This window comes from Acartia tonsa, chromosome 4, assembly GCF_053477335.1.
Source record: "Acartia tonsa isolate MP-2025a chromosome 4, ASM5347733v1, whole genome shotgun sequence".
In the NCBI taxonomy this organism is placed as follows: Eukaryota; Metazoa; Arthropoda; class Copepoda; order Calanoida; family Acartiidae; genus Acartia; species Acartia tonsa.
The window spans coordinates 20,743,076-20,769,315 of NC_137263.1; the positions used below are offsets into that span (position 1 = coordinate 20,743,076).

The window sequence follows — 26,240 nt, forward strand, 5'->3', positions numbered from 1 at the left end:
TAAATATATGGATTTATTCAAAATGAACACTTAATAAAATGATAATTTTTATAGCTTAGGTTCAAACAGTTAACACACACAAAAATTCAGATTTTTTTCACATTGAATTGAAAAACTTATTTTAGAAAAACTTTGCATTTTACATAAAAAAATATTAATTGAATTTAAATTCTGATTCTTGTGTGTGTGTGTGTTTTAAAAGTGTGATCGTGATATAGGAGCCCCCGAGCTATGGAAAAAATCAAATTTTTTGTGAAGATTATTAAAGGCAAGGGGCATTTCAAGGCAACTGTATTAAGGTAGACAAATAATTATAGGCGCAATAATTTTTTTAAAAATTTATGTTATAGTAATATATAATTTAACATTTCATTAGTTAAAATAAATAGCGCAACCATAATTGTGCCACCTTAATTGAAAAACCTTGTAAAAAATATTGGCTTGTATATGTGAGCCTACCAGTTGATTGGCAGGTTTCATGATCAAAATCAAGGTTATTATAAATACAGGTGGGACTTTTAGGCTGGTGCATGCACAGAGATAGGTCAATGGGAAAATATATTTTTGTGGGATTTACACCATCCTACTTTTCCATGTGCAAGCCTGTTTTTTAACTTGAGTAGGTATTTAGAAGAAAAAAAGATTTTTTACAATTGAAGGACAACCTGTAAATAAAATAACATCGAAAAAAATATTCTTTAAATCTAGTTTTTTTTTATTGGACAACAGTTAGCTTGAAAAAAAAAACCTGTGGTTTCTGACTAATTTTTTAAACAAAATTTTAACATAAAACAGGAATATTTGTTTTGGTAATAAATCAAAAAAAATGTAATTTTTGTGTGAAGGAATTTATCAATATTTACTTTTACATTTAAGTGTTTACATTTCAAATGTAAATAAATTCTAACAACTCTAGGGTTTATATTCTCAACTATGAAAAAAAGATATTCAAAAAAAACAAATTTTGAAAAAAATTTTATTTTTTCCATCTAAAAATAGTTTTAAAAAAGTATGTTTAAAGTAAAGTTTGAAAATGTCCAGCTGAGAAAATGAAAAGTTTCAGAAGTTTTTTCCAGGGCTCGGCAGCCGCGCGTCAGCCGCATGTAAGCCTCAGGAAAATCAACCTTTTACAATTTTAAAAATGATTTGGAAGCAAAAAACTGACAAAAATATCGTAATTTCTTTTTTAAAAATAATCATAACATGTACACGGGTTTTATTTAAGGCTTGGTCGCTGCTGCCGAGCCCTAGTTCTCTTATTCAAGGAGTAAAAATAATAGGTTTAAAAATCAGTTGGTTAATCCATGTAGAAGACAAGGTATACCTACTATCATGATTTGAATGACCACAATGCATTTTTAAGCCTGTTAGGTTGTTAGAAAATATTATCAAAAGAAAAAAATACTAGATTTAAAACAATTTTCAAATTAATTTCATTAAAAGATCCTATAAATAAATGATTATAGAACACCTAATACATTTTAAGTTAGATTCATAGGATAACATAAAGAAAACTTTAAACTATTAGACATAGCAGAATAAATCATGATCTTGAGGAGCAAAAAAAAGACGAAAATTTTCTATTTAAAACTCAATTAAAAAAAGAAAAATAAGTCTCTTAAAAAGTTTTGATCCTTTAATACAATATATTCAGGTTTGGGGTTATTGTGAGTTTTTTTGAGTAAGAAAAACGTGTAGCTCCTAAAAAGTTTTTAAAATGATGATTTTGTCCTTTTTTTCAAATTCATTAAAGCTGAAAATTTTAATAAATCATTTGAACTCGGCACTTAAATTTTTAAATACCATTTAAATTAAAACTTGTAGAATTATATTTAAGTGCTCTAGATGTAAAGATTTAATATAAATCATGACGGGTGTATGCTATAGATAATTTTTATATGTCATAAAATGATTTGTTCAAATGATTTGATTAAATTTCATGCTTTTTTTCTACAAAATTTTTTTGTGAAACTGTACATAATAGTTTAAAATAAGTTAAATCAGACATAGGACAAGTTTTTTTTGCAAGTCGAATAATAAGTGGTCGTTTTTTTTCGGTAGTTTCATAAAAAAATATAAGGTCTTGTGATAAAGTGAGCCACATTTCAAGTTTCTTGTCGTTTTTTTCACATTTTTGTAAAAAAAGTTCTTTTTGTAAATTTGTCTATTTTGTTATATTGTGTCCATATTTATTTCTTGTCGGGGGTTTGTTAGTTCCAGAGCTTAGTCTCTGAGAAAGAACCTGCTGGAGACCTCGTCTGTCCGTCTGCTCCTCAGGGTGAGAAACCTGTTCTGGAGCTGGTTGAGGTGCTTCTTGCTGGGCTGCTCCACCAGCAGCTTCAGGTGGTGCAGGAACAGCTTGTCCCCCAGGGCCAGGCGGAGAGATGGAGAGTTGTTCTGACTGAAATGAAAGAAAATATTATTATATAATTAGGTAACAGGATGTAGCAAAAATCTCGTTTCCCCTTAACCAATATGGTTCTCTTTTTAAGTGAAGCTTCTGATAGGTCTGGGGAAGGTTTATAACTATTTTGGAGGATTGAACCCCACCTCTCCCAAGAGAAATTGCTCCTAGGAAAAATACCCCAACAAATTGTATTTTTTTCTTTTTGGAAAAGAGGAGATTTAACTTCCCCCATCTTAGGGGCCTCTAGGGGCGTAGTAGCAAAAATTGAGCAATTCATCAATTTTAAGTAAAGATTTCAGAAAAATAAAACATTTTCAATAAAAATTTACTAATGTATGATGCAATATTAATTACAAAGTAATCAAATGTAATAAAAATTATGTACAAAAGCTGCATGAATTCTAATTATTTGCCAACGAAGAAAAAATTTGTATAGCAAGGTCATTTTTAATGTATCATTGAGTACAGCTATACAGGGATAAAAAGGGATAAGACAATGGCCGATAAATTGATGTACATCCTCAATGATGATACACAAAATTACCCCTTCCGTAGATTACAATTAGTGGTTGAAACGTTTGATCACTCAACTTAATGAACCAACAAATCAAAATTTTAAAAAATAGTCCCCAAAGTTGTTGAGCAAACGAATAAAAAAACGTTATCATAAAACTTTGGGGACCAGAGCTGGATCGTTAAATCATTTAGTGGTGAGCCAGATCGAGTTGAGCCACCACGATCTGGCTCATCCCTCTGTCTCACCCCGATCTGGCTCACCACTAAAATGATTTAAAGATCCAGCTCAGTTTAATAAACATTCAAATGTCCTCTCCTTCCCTGACAGCTATAAGTGATTAAATGAATACTATATCAGTCTTTATTATTCATGGAATTCATTTATAATTACATTTAATGTCTATGAGTAGCGCACTAATAACAGTTTTAACAACAAATTTTTTAACACAAAAGCAAAGTGGAATAAATTGTTTAAATGTTAACAGACAGAAGAATGATATACAAGAGTTTAAAGCTGCGCTACTTATAGGATATAATTATTTATCGCATTGTATTATAGACAGCTTTCCGTAGATATTAAAGGAAGAATTAAAAGATTAAAATTATTTTTGTTATTTGACTGAGAACCGATTAATATCCGCTGGATAGGAACCGGTTCAATGTCGTACTGAAAAATCATGTATTATATCCAGTTTTCTACGTATATAAAATGTACAATCATAATATTAAAACCATATTAGCCCTTGCCTTCTCCTCCTCGGGACTAACAAAACTAGTTTTAATCTTATAATTGTACATTTTTGTATCCGCGGAAACCTTTTTATATGCGATAAATAAATATATGGTATATTAGTTACAAAATCTCGCCTTATTTCTGTAAATAATGTATTAAACAAAAATCTATTCATCTCTAGAATAAACACCTTTATTGAACCATCTGCCTACGAAAATACTTATCTCCTATTGGTCAGTATCATAAGGGACAGCTGTAATTTCAAGCTCTCTCATTGGTCAATTTAAATAATTCATTATTTTACTTTGATTGATATATTTTTGCAATGGCAAATATAAAAATTTTTTTGGACCAAACTACAATCTTTTAAATTAAAAAGTGGGGGGGGGGGGGGGGGGTTGGACGGTGAAACACCCCCTGGAGTAACGAATAAGGAATTTTGCACCACCAAATTTTTAAAAAAGGCGTATTATTTATGCTCAATGTATGTTAGGTTAAGTAAAGGTTTGAAAGTCCCCCGTAGGATAAATTAACGTATCTCGGCGGTCAAGAAATAGAATTAAGAGACAGCACCAGCACAGCACTGTGCACGCGTCTCCTTTAACTAGAAATTATTGGATTATTCTAATTATTGTTTTTACAATTATTTTATTAAAATCAGACTGAAAAAAGGCATCATTCAAAGTTTAAATCTTTAGTCCAAGTTATATAATATAAAAATAGATGTTAGAATGAAAAAAATATAATATAGTACATGGAAAAAAATTAATATCAATTGAAAATTTTGACACATAACATTGCATATGCAAGCAACAGTAACTTTTTTATATAAATATCCTATTTGATTATAATAAACCCCCTTCCCCCTTCCCTAAGATAAAACATTAATAGCCATCTTTAATTTAAAATTCATTGATAAAGATTTCAAATAATTCATCTATTTATTAAATTTGTCAGCCCAATCAGAAATATGAACCCCACCCCCCCCCCCTCAAAAAAAAAACAAACCCCCTCACCAGTGATTGCGTAGCGATTTTAGACTGGTAAAAATTAGCTTTTTACTTTATTTAACACTAGAAGCTTTTCACCTTGCCTCTAGGGGAGGAAGATTGAGGTCAGGATAATAACCTAAAATCACCCTAAGACATTTGTAAAGCTTCCTTAATAAATACAGACCATTTGGATAAGCATTTTCCGATATATATAGCTTCAGACAAAAAAACCTTACTACTTTATATTAAAGAATTAAAAGTGTGAAATATAGAATATGAAAAGAAACTTTAAGCGACATTGTCAAAATAGATAAAAATATAAATCTAGTTTAAGAACTTTTTTTAGATTAAAAAAAATATTAGAAGTACTTTTCAATAATATTCGACTTAAGTTTTTGTTTTTAATTAGAAAAAAAACTTATTTTTATAGCAAATTCAAAGATAATTTCTAAATGAATCAAAATCAATTTGCCATTGAAAAATTGATTTCAAAACACGAAATCGGCAAAAAATTTCTACTCTGCCAATTAAATAACAATTATATAAAAGTTAAGTTATATTCATAAGCGTATCAATTGGGTATACAGAGCTGTTTGCCCCCCCCCCCCCTTGCGGCACTGGGCATGATTATGTGTGTGTGTGTTTTTTTGTGTGGGGGGGGGGGAAGGGGTTATCATTCCAAGAACAAATTAGATTGCAGGGATGTTTTATATTTATGGAAAATGAAAAAAAATTATCTATCAAATTACCCCCTCCCCCCCCCCCTCATTGCAAAAAAACTCAAACATTATGGGGGGTGGGGGAAGCTAAAGTTAGCGACCACGCCCCAAGTTTTAATTAAGATTAATAAAAAATAGATATTTTTGAAAAATCACGCAACCTCTAACCTTAAAATCCCGTAATATTGATATTGGGGGCGTGAGGGAGGGGTATACTCCTTAGAAAATCACTATGCACGCGACTGTTTTTTAAAAAAAAGTGTTTTATATTAAATTTAAAAGATTAAAAACAATATCGGCCGATAATTTATCTTCTAAATATTTATAACATAAGTTTTTTAAATATTTCTTAGTAAATGAAAAAATGTCATAAATATATAAAAATTTAGGGCATTAACTGCAAATAGTGTACCTTAGATATTTGTTTATATTAATTTCTTTTAAAATTAAGTTGCTAAGCAACAAAAATCGCCCTTTTTATCCAGTAGTAGGGGAGGGGGTAAGGGGTTGTATGGGGAGTATTGTTATCTTAGCCAGCTGCAATTATCACTTCATTAGAGTTAATGGAAATCTGGTGCAACATCCATGCAATATTAAATCGATTGTTGGAGTAAAACAAATTAAAAAAAAACAATTGTCTCTTGATGTATTGCTAAGTTCATCTCTCTCAAGCATTTTTTATTTTCCGTTATGTGCTGGGAGGGAGGAGACATTGGACTATAAATTAGTCTGGTACCCAAGTACGTTATCTTTTTCGCTTTCTTGAAAACTTTGGCCACTTAAAATAAACTAGTATTTGTAGGTCCAAACTATTAAACCAATGATTTTAATCTACAGAAGGGGTAAATTTGCTTATCATGATTGGAGATGTACATTAAGTTATTGCTCATTGTCTTATCCCTTGAGGTCCCTGATCCAGCGTGATTAGTTCATGTATAATCTGTCAAACTTTTTATCTAGTTATTTCTATCTATTTTTAGCTTCATTTTTAATTTAAACAAGGACATACTAAAACGTGGATGACAACATCCATAAAAGCGAAATTCTGAAACAGTAGGAAAAGCGAACATTTAAACTTGTAGAGTGTCAGAACTGAATAAGCAGAATATTAATGCATAAGTATAAACAAAATTGAAAGCAAATTTGTTGCAAAACTTCTTAAATACAGGATACTGGTTAAGGACACACTTAGATTTTTAGGACTTGTTTATGGAGATGCTTCGCTGATAACATTGTACCTTTTGGCAATATGAATGTATTCCAAAAATCAGAAGAATATGATAATTATAACATACAAAAATTTGTTGTAAAAAAGTAAAAATTCAGCATGTTTTAAATGGGCTTACGGACTTTTTAGGAACGAATAAAGAGATGATACGCTTTCTAAATCATACCTTAATTGCTATAGGGATCATCATGCAAAGTTTGAAATCGATTGGACAATTTTAACCTGTTCAAATTAACGAAAAGAGCTAACTGTCCGTTAACTTTTAAAAATATGATAAATGTAGAGCTAAACAAGATAAAACTTGATGAAAACTTTTCTTGAAACAGAAATATTAGACTTTAGGTCGTCAAATGCATTTTTGACAGTTTTTATCAAAAAATATAAAATCTTAAAATTTATGTAGACTAATAAATTATTTATATTAGAGAAACCTTTTAGAATTTTATATCATAATTATTTTATCGCTGCTATTAATCAAAATTATGCATATTTTTTGCAGAACAAACACTCTATAGCTTGGGTATATTGTCCTTCTTGATTAACTTTATTTAGATTAAATTTATTTAGAACTCACCCAAGAATCTAAAGGGACAAGACAATGGCTGATAAATTGATGTACATCCCTTATGATGATACACAAAATTACCCCTTCTTTAGATTACAAGCAATCAATCAAAATTCAATAAAAGTTCCCAAAGTTGTTGACATTCAATTAGATAAATTGCCATTCAAAAACCAAATGTCAGGATAACTTCATCATGTAAAAAATTGAATTATTAACCTTTCTAAATTTTTAAAATTCTAAATAACAAGTACAGGAATCCCGAAACAAAGTTTAAATCAATAGGACGATTATAACATGCATAAATCGACAGTTAGAGTGATCTTTTAAGGATGGACTCTAATTGTTGTAAGTTGAAAATTAATGACACAAATTGTAATAAAATGAAAAAGTCTTTTTTAGCCTTCAATAATTGAATTATCCTTTTGACGGCCTTGTGATTAAAAGGCGTAATATAATGTTATTCAAATCAAAGACCCATATTAAACTTTTCCCAGAAGTGTCCCCTAGGTCAAAGTTTAACAATCCTGTTTTAACCAGACTTCAATTCAACTATGCGTAATCTAATAATCAATAATTTTCAAGACATAAAATCAGCATTTTGTTCAATTCAAATTCATTCATAAATCTGTATAATATAATTTGCAGTATGGCTTCGGAACTGATTAGTATCCGCTGGATTAGAACCGGTTCTAAGCAATACTTTAAATTTTGTATATCATCGTATTACAGACATTTTCTATTTTAATATCCGCGGAAAGCTGCCTATAATATGACACGATAAATAACTAATAATTTCCTCCACCCTTAAGGGACTGCGACCATTAGAAAATAATAAAAAAAAACTGAAAAATTGGCTTCTAAGAATATAAACACAATTCAGAAATATCAGAAAGTCGGTTTTACTCAAATTTTTTATTGACCACAGGTAATTTTAAACATATTTTTAATTTTTCTTATTAAAACGAAACAATTATTTATTCTTTGTAAAATTAACGCTTTCATAATCTATTGTGAAATCAGCAAATGAAAAATAAATTGCTAATAATTAAAATATAAAATGATTGAAAATACACTGATCATTCTGACTTGAAGTGATTTCATTGGCTAACAATTCAAGTTTGGAGTTTATAAATTTTCACATGATGAAACTATTTTACAATTGCTAAACTAACTAACAACTTAGTTTTTTTACATTAATAAAAAAACAGATCTCTCATCATTATTCCTATTGAAATGTTATTTTTTCTGTAGCGAAGGATCTCGCTAACCGCTGAACCAATATGGTTCTCCCTTACCATATAGCTTTGCATAGGTCGTTGGAAGGTTTATAACTATTCTGGGGTCCAGCTTCAAGTGCCCTTATAGGCCTCTATGGGCGTATCCGCTATTTTTACAAAAAAATATAATTTCACTATGATATTTTGCTTAAAAAGTAATATTTTTTATGAAAAAAACTATAATGACACCTTAATAAATTGTTAAAAAGGCTAAATTTTAATTTTCAGTCCTTTGAATGTTATCCTTCGTTGTGATACTTAAGTTTATATGTAAGATACATGTTCTACAAGAATAATAATATCCATAAAAGCGCAGCTCATAAATCAATTATCAAAGGACGTATAGACATTGTTAATATTGTAGTAAAGCTGCGCTCTAATGTCAAAAAGAGTTAATAGGAAACAGAAAATATCCTAAAGCCATCCCAATGATTAAATCTTTGCTAAAAATAGCCTAAAAACATCCAGTGACGTATGTGAAGCCACCTTATAAAGGAGAACTCACTCAAATATTAAGCTTCAGAAAAATATATATAATATGATAAATAATGGAATAGTTTTGATACTCAAATCGTAGCAAAACAACACTTGAACATGTGACATAAGTTTTCATAACTTTTAGACATTTTCAAAAATGAAATAGTCTCAACTAATCTCTTAGAGTGAGATACTGATAAATACAGACCCTAACTGTAGAAAAGCAGTGCCTTAAATAATATGTATTTTTGTTGCAAATTTACTTAAATCTCCCCCCCCCCCCTCCATTTAATCTCCATACCTAATACCCCCCCCCCTCCCACTAAGTATGCAAAAACATATGTAAATATTGTTCCCGTTAACATGCCTCTGCAAATTTCTTGCTGTGGAGCCCCTAGCCTATAGGATCATCTCATAAAATAGGGGGGGGGGGGGAGGGGAGTTCTAAGCCTACCTTAAAATGTAGATATATTTAGAAGGCAATTATTTGGAAAGTTTCATTGAAAAGAAATATTTAAGGATCTTAATGATAAGTCAGACAAACATTAAAACTAGGGATAAGGCAATGGTCTATAAATTGATGTACATCTCCAATGATGACACACAAAATTAACCCTTTTATAGACACTCAACTTAAGGAATGAAAATTCAATTAAAGTCCCCACAGTTATTAATCTAACAAATAAGACAACGTTATTATAAAACTTTGGGGACTAGAGTAATAAACAGCTTAACGTCCCTTGCATAAAAATATCATAAAAACAAACTAAATATTCAAAGTTTGACTGATTTTAAATGAAACGCAGGTCTAGTTGATAATAGTTCTTCTTACTACAATGACATCATGCTAAAGAGCTGAGCTGAACAATTTAATGAAGCGTAGCATACTTTCTAATGTTTTGTACGTTTGTCCATGCACCGTGTAAACTAAGCATTCACATGAAGCACTAATCTAATCTATTTAAATGGGAGTAGGCATCTTAATATCTCTCTAACTGATAGATCGGTAAATCAAGAATTTGTTTTCCATTGCAGGTTTTAGGCTATTTTTTGAAGCCAAGTGTAAAAAGAGATTTTAGGGTACATAGGGCTGTTTATTAAACCCCAAAGTTTTACAATGGCATTTTCTTATTTGTTGAATTAACAACTTTGTGGACTTTTATTGAATTTTGATTGGTTGGTTCATTATATTGAGAGTCCTGACGTTTCAAGCACTAATTGTAATCTACAGATGGGGTAATTTAGTGTATCGTCATTGGGGATGTACATCAATTTATCGACCATTGTCTTATCCCAAAATATAGCTGACTTCTTTGGATAGAAACCTAGTTGTTGATAATAAGTATGTTTCTCGTATTCATTCGAATCCGGTGGATAGGAACCGGTTCTCATCCATACGAAAAAACTATGTCTCGCATCGAATTATATCCAGCTTTCTACGAATATAGAAATGTACAATCATAAGATTAAAACTAGTTTTTTTAGCCGGTGACTTCGTCACCTCGGGGCTAAAAAAACTAGTTTTAATCTCATAATTGTACATTCTATATCCGCGGAAAGCCGTTTATAATACGATGCGAGAAATAACTATTAACACATTATCATGACAAATATGCACACAACAACTTCATTATCATTATGTACATCACTAGCGGCTACGCCCCTAGAGGCCTCTAGGGGCAAGTAGAATTTTTTTTTTTTCAATCTATGTTAAGATCAGCATAGGCGGCTTTTTATGTTTATTTTTTTTTTATTTTTGTGATTTCTCTTAGAAGAGTGGTGGTACACAGCTATTAAACCTTCCCAGGACCTAAGAGAAGCTATGTTGTAAAGGAGAACCATATTAGTTCAGTGGTTAGCGAGAACCTTCGTTACACACACAGACAGAATTCCTTTTGTTTGTCTGTAAATATATTTAGGAAAATTGAAAATGGAATTTTCTCTGCTGTTATGTGAGATAAGATACTGAAATTTATTGTGAACTTTTCTCCACCCGTGTATATTTTGACAGTAAGTCTAGATTTGTTTTTATAGCTCCACTACTTATAAATATTTCTCTTCTGCTATGATTATGAATCACTTTTTTATTAAGTTTATGCTTAATATTGTTAAAACAGCAATTAAAATATCTTAGTTGTCAAAAATTCCAAACCTTAAATAAACTTATTCATAATAGTTATTTTTCGCTTTCCGCGGATATAAAATATACAATTATAACATAAAACCATTTTTTTAGCCACGATTTGCCGATATAATACTGGTTTTAATCTTATGATTGAACATTTTTATATAAAACTGGATATAATACGATGCTAGACAAAAAAAATTCATATGGAGGAGAACCGGTTCTAATCCATGGGATATTAATCGGTTTCGAATGAATACGAGAAACAACTCACCTAAGTATATGATCAACTGCTCTGTGAAAATCTATCTTCTTCTCCTGTATGTCCTTCAGGGGTAGGGTGTCGAGCTTGAGTCCCCAGCCACTAGATTTCACTCCTCTGAATCCAGATGATGAGGACCTGAGGTTGGTGAGGTCGGGTCTGGGCAGGGCAGGTGACGTGTCTGCTATCTACAAAATAAATTCAGATAATTAATCAGATAAGTACAAAAAAACTTTTTAATGTGTTTAAGGAAAATCAAACAATTCTAACTGTTAATGATAATTAAAAGATATTTTAATGGTGATATAAAATTTCCCAGAAGGAGGAAAGTTTTTATATTCATTGCATTAACAACTTTTGGGACTTTTGATGAATTTTAATATAAGATACAAGCGGCTGCGCCCCTAGCATCTAGAGGCTCTATTCTAAAGGATAAATAAGGGCAGAAAAATACCCAGACTTTATCTATAAAATAAAATAGCCTAAAACCACCTCAGGACCTATAGGAAGCTTCAATGTAAAGGAGAACCATATCGGGTCAGTGATTAGCAAGATCCTTCGCTACAGACAAAAAAAGCTTACTACTTTATATAATACTAGCGGCTTCGCCCCTAGCCTCTAGGGGCTTTGCCCCAAGAGGTTTGATCAACCTAATTTTTTGTATTTTAGATTTAAAAAGAAAAAGTAAAAAAAAAATTTTTTTTGGGGGGGGGTATTTTTCATTTTTTGGGGGGGTTGGGGGTGTCCCACCCCCCAAGAAAATAGCTTAAAACCATCACAGGACCAGTAGGTATAATCCCTGAAGAGTAGAGCCCAATCGGTTCAGTGGTTACTGAGATCTTAAGCTTCAGACGGACAGACAGACGGACAGACGGACAGACGGACAGACAGACGGACAGACATCGTTCTACTTTGTATTATAGACTAGCGGCTTCGCCCCTAGCCTCTAGGGGCTTTGCCCATAGAGATAATTAAAAATAAAATAAAGTTCTACTGGTGCTGCTCATAGTCTAATGTGTTCTCAAGAAAATTACTACTGGTGCTGCTCATAGTCTAATGTGTTCTCAAGAAAATTACTACTGGTGCTGCTCATAGTCTAATGTGTTCTCTAGAAAATTACTACTGGTGCTGCTCATAGTCTAATGTGTACTCAAGAAAATTACTACTGGTGCTGCTCATAGTCTAATGTGTTTTAAAGAAAATTACTACTGGTGCTGCTCATAGTCTACTGTGTTCTCTAGAAAAAAAAAATTTTGGGTGGGGGGAATTTTCATTTTTTTGGGGGGTGGGTGTCCCACCCCCCAAGAAAATAGCTTAAAACCACCATTGGACCAATAGGTATATACCCTGAAGAGTAGAATCCGATCGGTTCAGTGGTTACTGAGATCTTAAGCTTCAGACGGACGGACGGACAGACAGACAGACATCAAGCTACTTTGTATTATTGACTAGCGGCTTCGCCCCTAGCCTCTAGGGGCTTTGCCCCAAGAGATTAAATCAAACCAATTTTTCATATTTTAGATTTAAAGAAAAGATTTTAAAAAAAATTTGGGGGGGGGGGGGTAGTCGACCCCACTATTTTAATTTTAGTTTTAAAAAGAAAAAAAAATTTGAGGGGGGGTATTTTTAGTTTTTTTGGGAAGGTTGGAGTGTCCCACCACCCAAGAAAATAGTTATAAACCTTCCCGGGACCTATGAGAAGCTACCCTGTAAAGGAGAACCCGATCGGTTCAGCGGTTAGCGAGATCCTTCGCTACAAACAAACAGACACACAGACAAACACACAGACAGACATCGTTCTACTTTGTATTATAGAAGATAGAATATACGTTGATGTATTTGTAGTTAATTATTCAATTACTAAGTTATTTTTTAAGTTTTACAATTTAGCTTTTTCCTAAAAATGATAAAATCTTATCAATGTTATCTTTATATAAAATGACAAAGACAAATATGTAAATAATTATAGTACAAACAAACAGGGATCTAAAGGGATAAGACATTAGCCGAGAAATTGGTGTACATACCCAATAATAATACACAAATGTACATACCCAATGATGGTACATAAAGTTACTCCTTCAGTAGATTACAATTAGTTTGGACTTAATAAAACTTAATGAACCAACAAATCAAAATTCAATAAAAGTCCCCAAAGTTGTCAAGCCAATGAATAAGAATACGTAATTATAAAACCTTTGGGGACTAATGAAATAAACCGACCAATGTCTCCTCCCACCCTGACTAACAAAACATACATTTAGATAAGACTTTAGGATATTTTTGTACTATGACTGAGCGGCAAAGGTAGAAAAATTTTCCATACTGTAAAACTATTCCACCTATTTACCCATCTTTCCATGCCCTTATCTCTCTCTTCTTTTCTTTCTCCCTATCTATCTTTATATCGCTCTATCTTTTTTTCTCTCTCTCTATCTTTCTCCTCTTATTCTCTCTTTTTATGTAACATATAAGAGAATAAAAACTCCTTCTTTCTTTATTTTCGCTGTTTTCCCTCAAGTGCATGACGAGCACAGAACCCCCCCCCCCCTTATTTTTAAAATAAGTTGTATATAAGGGGGAGGGAGTACTTTTTGCAGGGCTTATACCTGCGGTGACCTAACGTTGTACCCAATAAGCAATACGAACACACAAAAAACTTGTTCCCCCCCCCCCTCTTCTTACTTTCAATTCATTTCAAGATAAGGGAATGGGGGATCAGTGCTCGACTAGAAACTTGAGGGAAAATTGCCTTAATTTCTTTATTTTGAAATTAATGTTTTGCCCTTACATTTTCCGTCTCCTGAATGAGTTCTTTCCCTTTTATGTTTAAGGTTTATTAAACTTCTATAACCAATTATAATTTGAATTTATGAAAAATAAATGTATAAAGTTAATTATATCTAATTTAATCGTTTTTATATTATAAAATTTTATTAAGATTCTAACTCGAGAGTAATCTTAAAATCTTATTTTACTTTTCTAGGCTCATGTAGGCCTCCTTGCACCTGTCCTTCCCCTTTTTTTGTTTCTCCGTATAGGTAGTAAGTTGACCTTTCTGTAGCTTATGCCCTTACTACTTTTACCCCCTTCCCTTTTTTCTTCTTTTAGAAAAAGAAGGTAAGCATGTATGAGAATGGATATATGATATACTGGATATATTGACAGGGGAAAATATGAACCTTATTTATTGGTCAGTTCGTTAATACAGTAGGAGGGGAGGGGATGGAGTAAAAGTTGTTAATAGGGGTATCGTTATTTTAGCCAGCTGCGAGCATCACTTTATCAGAGCGCATGAAAACCTGATGCAACATCCAAGTTATAATATATCGCTTTGTATGAGGTAATCTTTTTACGAGCCGTTACAAAAAAAACTCTAAGATTTCTTGTCGTGTTTTAAAAACATAAGAAAGTCACATTTTAATTATTTAAAATTATATTAATTACAAAAGTTTAAGTAACATTTATTTAGCACGTGGAAGCCGGAGCAGTATTGAGTTACGTGTAGCAAGATGCGTGCACAGGGTTTTGCCAGGGGGGATGTTTATACCGCACATATTCATCTCCAAGTCAGGGATCTAAAGGGATAAGACAATGGCCGATAAATTGATGTACATCCCCAGTAATGATACAATTCTGTAGATTACAACTTAACTTAACTTAATGAACCAACCACTCATAGTTCAACAAAATTCCTCAAAGTTGGTAAGCCAACGAATAAGAAAGCCAAAGGGGTGTAACATCTAGCTAAACACCTCCCCCTGCACGCCCCTACAATTGATAGGTCGAGGATATTTTGCAAGGTGATTAGCAGAAAAAATGCACTAAATATACTCTTGTTATGTACGAGTAGACAATAACAGGGTTGACAACATCTTGGCTTGTCTCAACAGGGTTGTCAACATCTTTATACTTGTCTCAACAGGGTTGTCAAGGTTTTAACAGTCATATTACAAATTTGTATTCTATACCTGTTGAGAACAATTAAACTAAATTATTGATGCTTTGTCTATAAGAAATAAATATTTTACATAAATGAATTATCTTGGGTGCCTGCCTGGAATGGCAGAGAAAGTGGGGACAATGGACTGTTTATTGCACTAGTCCCCAAAGTTTTTAATAACGATTTTTATTCGTTGGCTTAACAACTTTGGGGACTTTGAATTGGTTGATTCATTAAATTGAGTGTTCAAACGAATTGTAATCTACAGAAAGGGTAATTTTGTGTATCATAATTGGTGACGTACATTAACTTATCGACCATTGACTTATCCCTTTAGATCCCTGCTGGAATGACCTGGCAACTGTCTAGATTGTAAATACTTTACCTAACAATCCCAAGACATTAGTTAATGTACTCCAAAAACTTTATACATTTTGTTCTTGTATGTTTAGCTAACCTAGATAGTCCAATATGCACAACATTCTACAATTAATTAGATGGTGTTGATATTCAACAAGTATATAAATTTCCTTTGGAAATGCAGCAAGGATAACAATAAAAACACATGCTTTAAAACAGCCTTTTAAACAATAAATGTATAAGTATAGATAGATATTCCAGATAACTACCTAGATCCATTGTTTTGGACCTTTTTCAACAGTTAAACAAATTGCTTTCTGCTCTTTCGAAGCGACTTGGCTGTGTTAATATTTCCGACGCTTTTGGCTGATATTCAAAGACCCAATTGAAAGTTTGCACGGGATACCCAGGGTGGGGACATACAGTTATTTAACCACTTCCCCCTCTGTTGTTTTACTTTAATTTTAAAACAATCATAATTCATAAAACATCCATTTTATCTGTTTTAACAGAAATGAGTATTCAGTATTTTTTTTTATTAACAATTAAAAGACACAATTTAAGAAATTTCTTTAAACGTCTAAATATTTCAGAGGTGCAAGCCTTGTTAGTAAACACTAAACATTGGCATGTGGGTGTGTGTGGGGGATGGGGGGCTGGCGTTACACTCCATTACCCAGCTAATGTCACTTTTCATTAACAATTTATGTTTCATACATTTTCATTTCTGGAAATTTTTCAGCTCTCTTGGGCACAAGTTTTAAATTCCATTATACAATCATACTTATGGGTGGGGGGGGGGGGGGAATTTGTTTATGTTTTATCAACATGTTGTACTTTTTAATCCTGTCTGTTGAACTTAGATTTAATGTGTAAAATGCCTTTTATATATACTTTAACTAGCGGCTGCGCCTCTAGCAACTAGAAGGCAAGATTATAAAAATAGCCTAAAACCAATTCAAGACAAAAAAACTTATTACTTTATATTATAGGATGTCTATTTTTGCTTATCTTAACAGAAGCTTATTATCAATTCTATGTAAGATGTAAATGATGTAAATAGAGCACAATCAAAATTAAAAGAAATAATGTATTTTTGAGACTTGTTTCAGGTTAGATTAGGTTAAGTAAAGGTTTGAGGCATAGTACCACGTAGGTATAGAGCCCTATATGTTCGTTTAAATAAGGGGGGAGGGGTGTTGGGTTGTTCAAGAAAAGGTTCTAGTGAAAGCAACAAGAAAAAAATCCCAAGGGATTGGTGATAGCCTAAAACCATCCTGTGACTTATGTGTGAAGCTTCCTAAAATTAATAACTCCAATTGTTGATGGATTAACCTGATCTAAACTGACAATCAAAAGGAAAAATTTAAAGAGAAATTACCATAACTGAATAGAATTTCAGGTATGCTAACATAATTACCCCTATACATGGAAAGACAAGTATGTATGATATTTGTGTGTGTGTGTGTGTGTGTGTGCGTCATTGTGTCGGCCCATAATTCTTATTTTGACACTGAATAAATTGTCTTTAGAGCCGTAGCAATGAATATAGGATATACGTGGATATATTGACAGGGGAAAATTTGTCGTCATATGAACCTCAATTATTGGTCAGTTCTTTCATCTAGTAGGAGGGGAGGCGATAGGGTAAAGTTGGTGGATAGGGCTATCGTTATTTTAGCCAGCTAGCTGCTAGCATTATTTTATCAGAGTACATGAAAGTCTGGTACAATATCCAAGTAATAATATATCCATTGCTGGACTGGACATAGGAAATGTAACTGCATGACATGTGCTTTCAAATCTTGTGATTTTATCAAACTTTAATTTCAAAACTAATGTTTTTTCTCAAATGCCTTTCGAGCATTGAACCCCCCCCCCTTATTTTTTAGAAATCTAAATTATTATTTAGGATTTATTAGATACTTTTGCAATGTTAGGGCACCGCAGGTATAGGTATAGGGGGAAAGAACAACCCCCTCCCCGTTTTTTCAGTTTATTTTTAAAAATAAGGGGTTCAGTTAAAGTGCACACCAGGTAGTTTAAAGGAAATCACCACAAAACTACATGGAATGGCATAAAATCTAAGTCATAGGGTTAAGGAACTGTTTTTCAGTTATTACTTCTACCACTTTTTACTTGTAAATCAAGTGAAAACTAGTAACTTCTAATTATAATTATAAAATGAAAAATTGTAAAAATTACCCATCACATTTCATTATTTTTAACAAAGAAAGAAATAATATAGTTACGATTCGATCACATGTATAAAAATTTTATAAGTTTGGTTGATTTTTAATTGCTTGGTTCATTCAGTTGAGTGGCCAAACATTTCAACCACTAATTGTAATATACAGAAAGGGTAATTTTGTGTGTCACTATTGGGGATATACTTCAATTTTATGGGCAATTGTCTTATCCCTTTACATCCATGTTTTGTACCAGTAAAATCTTTTGCCTTATTTTCCAATTTTATTTGCAATTTTAATTAATTAGGAAGAGATGATCCATCAGACGGTCAACTTAATCACTTGGGATATTATCACATGTTTGTTCTAATGACTGTGGCTTATTAATGGGTGGGATTATTAGACATTCTTATGTTCTCCAGAAATTTATCTAATTGACTATAACCATCCCAAGACTTAATTCTGAAAGTAAAATATCCTTAAACTAACATGGGACCTCCAGGAAGTTTACCAAAAATAGAGACCCGAATAAATTAAGTAGTTATTAAGATCTTAAGCTTCAGAAAATAAAAAAAAAACTTTTACTACTCATATAGAAGTATTTTATCTCAATTCAAAAGAAATCTTAGTCTCAAAAATTGTAAAAAAAAAATTAATATAGTTGTTAATAATAAAATAAAGAAATAGGTAATAATGCCTAGGTAATATGAATTTGTAAACCAATGAATCAATATAGGCCAAATAAGTTTAAAGATTTTATTGTCCTTTAAAGCAGAAAGTAAGGGGACAATGTGCTGTTTATTACACTAGTCCCCAAAGTATTTCAATAACATCATTTTATTCGTTGGCTTAAAAACTTTAGGGACTTTTAAGAATATTATTGTTTTGTTCATTAAGTCGAGTGTCCAAACGTTTCAACCACTAATTCTAATCTACAAAAGGGGTAATTTTGTGTAACATAATTTTTGATGAACATCAATTTATATGCCTTTATATACCTTTAATCCCTTCCTTTTAAGAGAAGGAACTAAATATATGCAGGCCTCCAGCTCTATAAAGATATATATACTAGTAAATGCATTCTAAAACGTAATCACTGCCAATCCTACAATAAAAAGATACTCCCTGCTTTAATTCTTATATAAAAGTAACAGGATGTCTTTGTGTGTGAACTAAAGGATCTTGTTAACTCCTACCCCGATATGGTTCTCCTTTACAATCTAGCTTATCATAGGCCTTGGGAAAAAAATTAAACAACCACAAAATTTTTTTCATTTAAAAACATAAAATTTAAAATAGGGGGGGGGATATACTTTCCTAGAGGCCTCTAACATAATTACATATATAGTTAGGGTGTGTAAGCTATATAAGCTATATTGAACACGATTGTCGTGTTAAAAAGTCTCAATTGTCTTCAATTAATCCAAAAATTTACTAAATCCTTTTCACTAGACGAGCAATTAATTTTAAGAAACTCCTTCTATTTTAATCCACATTATAGCTCAAGACATTTTTATTCTTTTAAAGCTAAACTTGTTTTAAAAAGCTTGATTCTCATAACTTTTAGATCTAAAAAATAGATATACAACATTTGATAACCAAAATTACTTTAAATGCCAGAAATTACATCAGATTATATGTTTAATTAGGTTTCTAAAAGGTTTTAATTGGCACTTTTGATTTTCTTGTGTTTGTATGTATAAATGCAGGAAGGAAGTGGACAATGAGCTGTTAATTACTCTAGTCCCCAAAGTTTTATAATAACGTTTCTTATTCGTTAGCTTAATACCTTTGGGAACTTTTATTGAATTTTGATTGGTTTGTTCCTTGAGTTAAGTAGCCAAACGTTTCAACCACTAATTAAAATCAACAGAATGGGTAATTTTGTGTATTATCGTTGGGGATGTAAATCAATTTATGGACCATTGTCTAATCCCTTTAGATCTCTGGTATAAATGTGTGCTATTTGATGTCAAAGGTATGTTTGAGATGTGCATGTGTGTATGTATGTGTGTGTGTGTGTGTGTGTGTGTGTGTGTTTGCATTTATTAGATCTATTTTTGCACTACTATAATTTTGCAAACCATCCAGCCAAATACAAATTCAATAAGATAACAAAGTTCCTATTTGCAAACTTTTACTCAGGTTACATCCTGGCAATCAAATCAAAATTATTTAAGGCTGGATTTTTTCAATGATTAATGCCAATTAAGTAACGCAGTAATAACAGTTGGCGTTAAGTTAAAAGAATGCAATAAAGATAGGCCAAATCCTATATAATTCCTTAAGCTAGCCTTGTAAATGGGTTTCCTAATTCTTATATTTATGTAAGGCTTAGACAATCTAACTACTATGCTAGCCTAATAAATTTATAGGATTTGGCGAAATATCTTAATTTTTTACATGTATTGTAAATATACCTCTAAAGACATATTTTTTTCAGGCAGTCCGCATATTTTAAGTTATCTACATTTTAAATTCATCATTAAACAAAGTAGATAGGGTCAGAGGGATGTAATTACAGATCTTATTGATAGAGGAGCTTTACTTCAAAAGTAATCTATAAATTAAGAGGCAATTTTTAGGTAATAATTTTCATTTAATTTATTTGGATTGAAAATTAAATTTCCATTGTTCAATATGACATTGTTTGAAAAATCAAAATATGCATTTTTTCTGGGGCGTTACTCTGATTTGAATCATGATATACTTTATGTAATGCAGCTACTCTATATCTAGCAGAGACGTCCAAGCTTATTATTTCTAGGGGGTAAAATAAGGAGTTTTAAAGGTTTGAGGGGGTAATTTCATGTAGTTTTTAAATTAAAATTTGGTGGTTCAAATAAGGGTTTCCAAAGTTTTAGGGGGGGTATTTACTTCTTTAGGCGCCGCCTTGGACGTCTACGATACCTAGGGTATGTCCGAACGTCTGTCCGACACTTCTAGTAAAGACTCTATTTTGTATTTAGTGACAAGTTGAATAAAAAGTAAAAACACTCTTTTCTTTCAGTAAGCTATTTTATATACATTTTTCAAGATAAATACTTGTTAGCTTGTTGTTATGAATATTGAAAAACATTGTCCTTGTAAATCATAAAAATTAGTAAATTATCTAAAACTCAAAACGAAACAATACCTATATTCAATTGTTGTAAGTTTAAACAAAAAAATTAAAAATTGTAAACTTATTACATAATTTAATTTAACTTTTTACTATCTACCATCATTTACTATAGCCTTGCAGACAACCAACTCTATTCCTTTATGACTTAGATGTAGTGAATGAACATTTGACACGACAAATAAAAAAAATTCTTGATGAAAAGGAAAAAAGATTATATAACATTGATTTTTTTATCACTTTGTGACAGTCTGACAGTAATATTTTTTGTAAATTTTATTCAAAATTTGCATAACATAAAAAATTCATACAGCTATAAATAAAATCATATCTTTTATCCCAAAGCTAATAAAAATTTAGAAAAAATCATTTTCAATAATGTTGTGGAATCCGATAAATTTAGAACTTTTGATTACTAAAAGCAGTGTTGCGGATCCGCATTGATTGTATGCGGATCCGGATCTTCCAAATTTGGTCAGTGCGGATCCGGATCCGGATCCTTAACAATAAAAATATAATCACCAAATTTTTCAAAAAATATTTATTCTTTAATCTCGAAGTCAAAAATACTTTTAATTTTCAAGTCTGAACCTAAACCTTAAAGATTGGCTTTCATCACGAGAATGTCTGAGATGATGTCCTCCTTTGTAAAATTTGTAAATTTGTAAGTGACTATTTTATATAAATTTAGGTAGATTTTTCCATAAATTTATACCCCAGGATCCGGATCCTTGGACTCAAATAAATGCGGATCCTTGCGGATCCGGATCCACAACACTGACTAAAAGTCAACCACAAAGAAATTAATTTTTATGAGAATAGGTTATTTATCGCATCGTATTTTAGACAGCTTTCCTCGTTATAAAATTTAGAGTTTGATTTTAATAATCGTGTAATATTGTCTATAATACGATGCTATACATGCTTTTTCAGTATTGAAAGAACCGGTTCTTATTCAGCCGATATTAATCTGTTTCATAGCTATACTAAATATGTATTTTCACCCTTGTTATAGAAGTTTCAGGCCTAGCTTTGCTAAAATAATAAAATTGAAAAGGAAAATGTCAAATAAACTAAAGAGTAGACAATTGGGTACAATCCTGGGATTTGTAAGTGGACCTTATTTTTGGAAGAGGAAGGGGGATCAATTGTAAAGATATATATATAGGATAGATGTGAATATATTGACAGGGGTAAATTTGTCGTCAATTTAGCTTGTTAATATGATTATGGACCTCATTTATAGGTCAGTTTGTAGTCGTACATTTAGTGGGAGGGAAGTGGGTGGGTTTAAATCGTTAATTTAGCCAGCTGCGAGCATTATTTAATCAGAGTACATAAAAATCTGGTGCAACATCCAAGTAATAATATATCAATTATTGTAAAAAAAAAAAGAAAACATCAGAACATAGAAAAAATACACGGTATTATAATTGACTGACCCAAAAGATTCATTTTTTCAGGGCTTTGCTATAATACGTCAAAGTCAGTTGTTTTTTAAACCTTGCCGAACCTTACAGCTATTATTAAAACGTTTTACGTTCACCCAATTTCACTTTAAAGCATTTTGTCGTCAATATTTTGGTCTAATTTTTACATGAAAATGGCATAAACGTTTGACAGGGTAGTTTTTGATTAGCATTTTCCAGTATTGCTTTGAAACCGATTAAAATCCACTGGATGAGAACCAGTTCTCAGCCATACTAAAAAATCATGTAGAACTTCGTATTACAGACAATTTTTTACGAATATTAAAATAAGAATCATGAAATTAATACTAGGTTTGTTAGCCCGGGCCGTCGGCCCCTAGGGGATAACAAAACTGTTTTTAATCTTACAATTTTTCCTTTTAAATCTGCAAAAAGTTGTCTATAATACGATGTGATAAATAACTATTATGGAAAGGAGTGGGGGGGGGGGGGTTTAGTAAAGTCACAAAATAAGCGATTTGCGGACAAATTGAATCTACAAATAATTCGTACTTTTTATAAAACAATTCACATTTGTCTACATAAGAACAAAAGTTCAAATTTATAAAGAAAAATCTGTTTTATCTCATAAAAAAAGTTGAACAATTCAAGATCTAGTAAATTCTAATAATATCCAAATCTATTGTTTAACATTTAGATACAAAATACTTTTATTAAAAATTTATTTGGCTAAAAAGCATTTTGAGAATTTTATTAGAGGAAAATGTGTCTGTTAAATTTGTTACATAAAAATGAATTTCCTATAATATTAAAGTAATACGATGTGTGTTTGTCCGCGTGTTGATTCTAACAGCTAACAATTAACAAGAAAGCTAATTATTATGGCAATAAATCTATAACCAGATAACTTCCTGGAGCCCTTGGTTCGGGATTTTTTTTCGTCTGCTAGCAAATTGCTTTCTGATCTTTTGTAGCGACTTAGCTATGTTAGTTTTCCCTATTGGTTGATTTTCAAAGACCCAATTGAAAAGGGGTGGGGACATCATGTTATTTAACCCCTTCCCCTCTATTGTTTTAGTCTAATATTATGGCATAAACAGGTTTTAAGCTATTTCCAACAGATATAGACCACAACTTTAATTACTCTTTTCAACAAAAACAAAGAGGAATGGTTACATATCGCATCATTTTATAGACAGCTTTCCGTGGATATAAAAATAGAAAATTATAAGATTTAAACTAGTTTATTACATATTTTATCAGCCTCCATGTACAGTGCAATATAGTTTCCTTGTGTTATGTTGTGTTTAATTGTTTTGCGTTTTTCGTACTTTTTAAAAGCGAAGCTTTTCTATAATTAGGGTCGGTCCGACCGTTACGGATAGCTTTTTTCGTTAATTTAGGAATGTTAGAATTGTCCTATCGATTTTAAATTTTGCATAGTGATTCTTTTAATAGTTAGGTACGATTTAGAAAGCGTAGCAACTCTATAATCATCACCAAAATGTCCGTACGTCCATTTTAAACACGTTGATTTTTTTACTTTTTTAACAACAAATTTTTATGTGATCTAATCATCCGATTGATCTGATTTTTTGTATATTGATTTCTGGGACGACACAGTATAATGTAATAAGCTAGGCAACTCTATAATCAAGTCCTAAAAATGTGGGTATGTCCATAAACATTATCCTGAATCAAGCAGTTTTTCAACAAATTTACTTACAATTTTGCTTTGACTCTTATACATTTATATTATGATTATTTCGATCTGACACTATACAAGTGTTAATGTCCGTTTGTCCTATCGTTTTAGTGCTTCGCTTTTATGGATGTTGTCATCCTTGTTTATATGTTGCTTATACAACTGTTCTAAAAAGTTAAATTTAATCGTGTTAAGGTTTAATTAGTAAATTTATTTCAACGTTTTCTGCGCGGTAGCTTATTTAGTAACGAGGTAGGTATATTTCACCTGAAATAAAAAGATATTGCCTCCAAAATTATATTAGTTCCCTTTTACATATGTATTGTATTTTTTATTTTATGGCTTCGAAACAAATTAATATCTCCTGGATTAGAACCGGCTCTAAGCCACATTGAAAAATCATGTTTGGCATCGTATAACAGACAAAAACCTACAAATATTTAATTGAAAATTGATAAAATTAGTACATGTTTTTTGCTTGGAAATTTGGCCCCTTAGGGTAAACAAAACTGTTTTTAATTTTAATTTTTCATTTTAATATTTGCGAAGAGCTGTCTATAATACGAAGCGATAAATAACTATTCTGTATCAAACGGATGGCAGCTTAAAATTTATACTTTTTTAAGAAATGTTGTTTTTTTTTCAAGTGAAAAACATTCCAAAGTAACTTTAAAAAACATAAAATTGTCGGCAAACGGCCCTAAGTTGCTGAACTTGCGAATATAGAACTATTGGCAAATTCGTGTAGACATATGTCAATATGCGTGCAAAATTCAATTTGACAATCTCTTATTTTTGCATTGAAATAAATGCAAATTTAGAATTGTTATAAATAGCATAAAAGAAGGCTAAATTCTACAAAAATATATAAAAATATATTATTTACAAGCGGATGCGCTCCTAGCATCTATGGGCTTTGTAGTCAAAGGGGTAAGAAAAAGGCAAAAAATAGCCTAAAACCATTACAAGGCTATTGAAATCTTTAGCTTCAAACAAAAAAATTCTTACTACTTTATATAAAAGGATGTATGCTATCAAGACACTTACTACTAATGTAAGAATTTATTACTTTTTGTTTGAAAAAAATCGCCATAGCTTTTTAGATAAATGTAATATAAATAAAATACGTGAAATGAAATAGATTTAGACTATTTGTTTCCAAGAATTAACCTCCCGGCACAGCAATAAAAAAATAATTTCTAGAATCTTTCCCTGATCTCTTTACAAGCTTTCTATCTCGCTTGACCGACAACTCCCTGCCCCCAGCACTCACCCCCTCTTTTTTTGTGAATTGAACCCCCCTGAACCTTCCCTAAAATGGAATGCCTCTTATTACAGCCCCACCTCACGTATTCTAGGAAAGATTTAATGAAAACAAAACATACTGTTGTATATTTTTTTAAGTCTACCCACCATTCATTTGATATACTTTCATGCATCTAATAATTTTCCTTTTATGATAACCTGTTTCATAACTTTTATGAATTATCTATATCATATGTTTCTTTGTATTTAAAGATAATTTTGTTAATTCATATGATAAAAATAAGTTGTTAAAATTGTTTTATAAATAGTATTTTTAAACAAAATTTTTGGTTAAAAATCGGGGCTCGGCAGCCGCGTGTAAACCTGAGTGAAATCGTCATACTATAAATGTATAAACCTGGTCCCAAACAGACAATCCATCTTTATGAGAGAAAAAAAAACTTTGTCTTGTCATGCTAGCGGGCTTAAATCTTAGGCCTATGAGCGGCTAAGGCACTCCCTGGCCGAGCCCTGGTAAAAATTGACAAAAATAAGTGAAATATTACCATTAAAACCAGCAGGGAGTAAAGCAGAAGACTGCCAGATGAGAAGCCGGTAATTCTGACCATTTTTAACAAAGAGGCCGGAGAAGTATTTTTTCACTTCAGAAATAAAGTTCACAAAATTATTTAGCGGTTGTGAGGGCCTTGGGAGGGGGGCTGAATATATGTTATGCTGGGAGCAATTAAAGTCACACGTTTTAATGTTATATCCTTGTAATTATAATTACAAGAGAATCTCCGCTGAACCTCTCGGAAGAATAATTGATATGAAACTGAGAGATATTTGTGCAAGAGAGAGATGGAGATAGCTCAGTGTCTGTGCATTTCAAACATAGGGAGAGAGAGAGAGAGAGAGAGAAAAACAGATAAGGGGGATAGGATAG

The 26,240-nt window shown here is 31.7% G+C and overlaps 1 protein-coding gene across 1 annotated transcript; it reads right to left on the minus strand.

Annotated features, from left to right (window-relative positions):
* LOC145316395 (uncharacterized) lies at positions 1-26,175 on the minus strand. Its single transcript, XM_080156866.1, has 3 exons — positions 25,861-26,175; positions 11,314-11,489; positions 1-2,401 (listed from the first exon to the last, which is right to left on the minus strand). The coding sequence occupies exons 1-3, from the start codon at positions 25,921-25,923 to the stop codon at positions 2,224-2,226; spliced, it is 417 nt and encodes a 138-aa protein (XP_080012992.1). The 5' UTR covers positions 25,924-26,175; the 3' UTR covers positions 1-2,223.
* Positions 26,176-26,240: the final 65 nt, after the last annotated feature.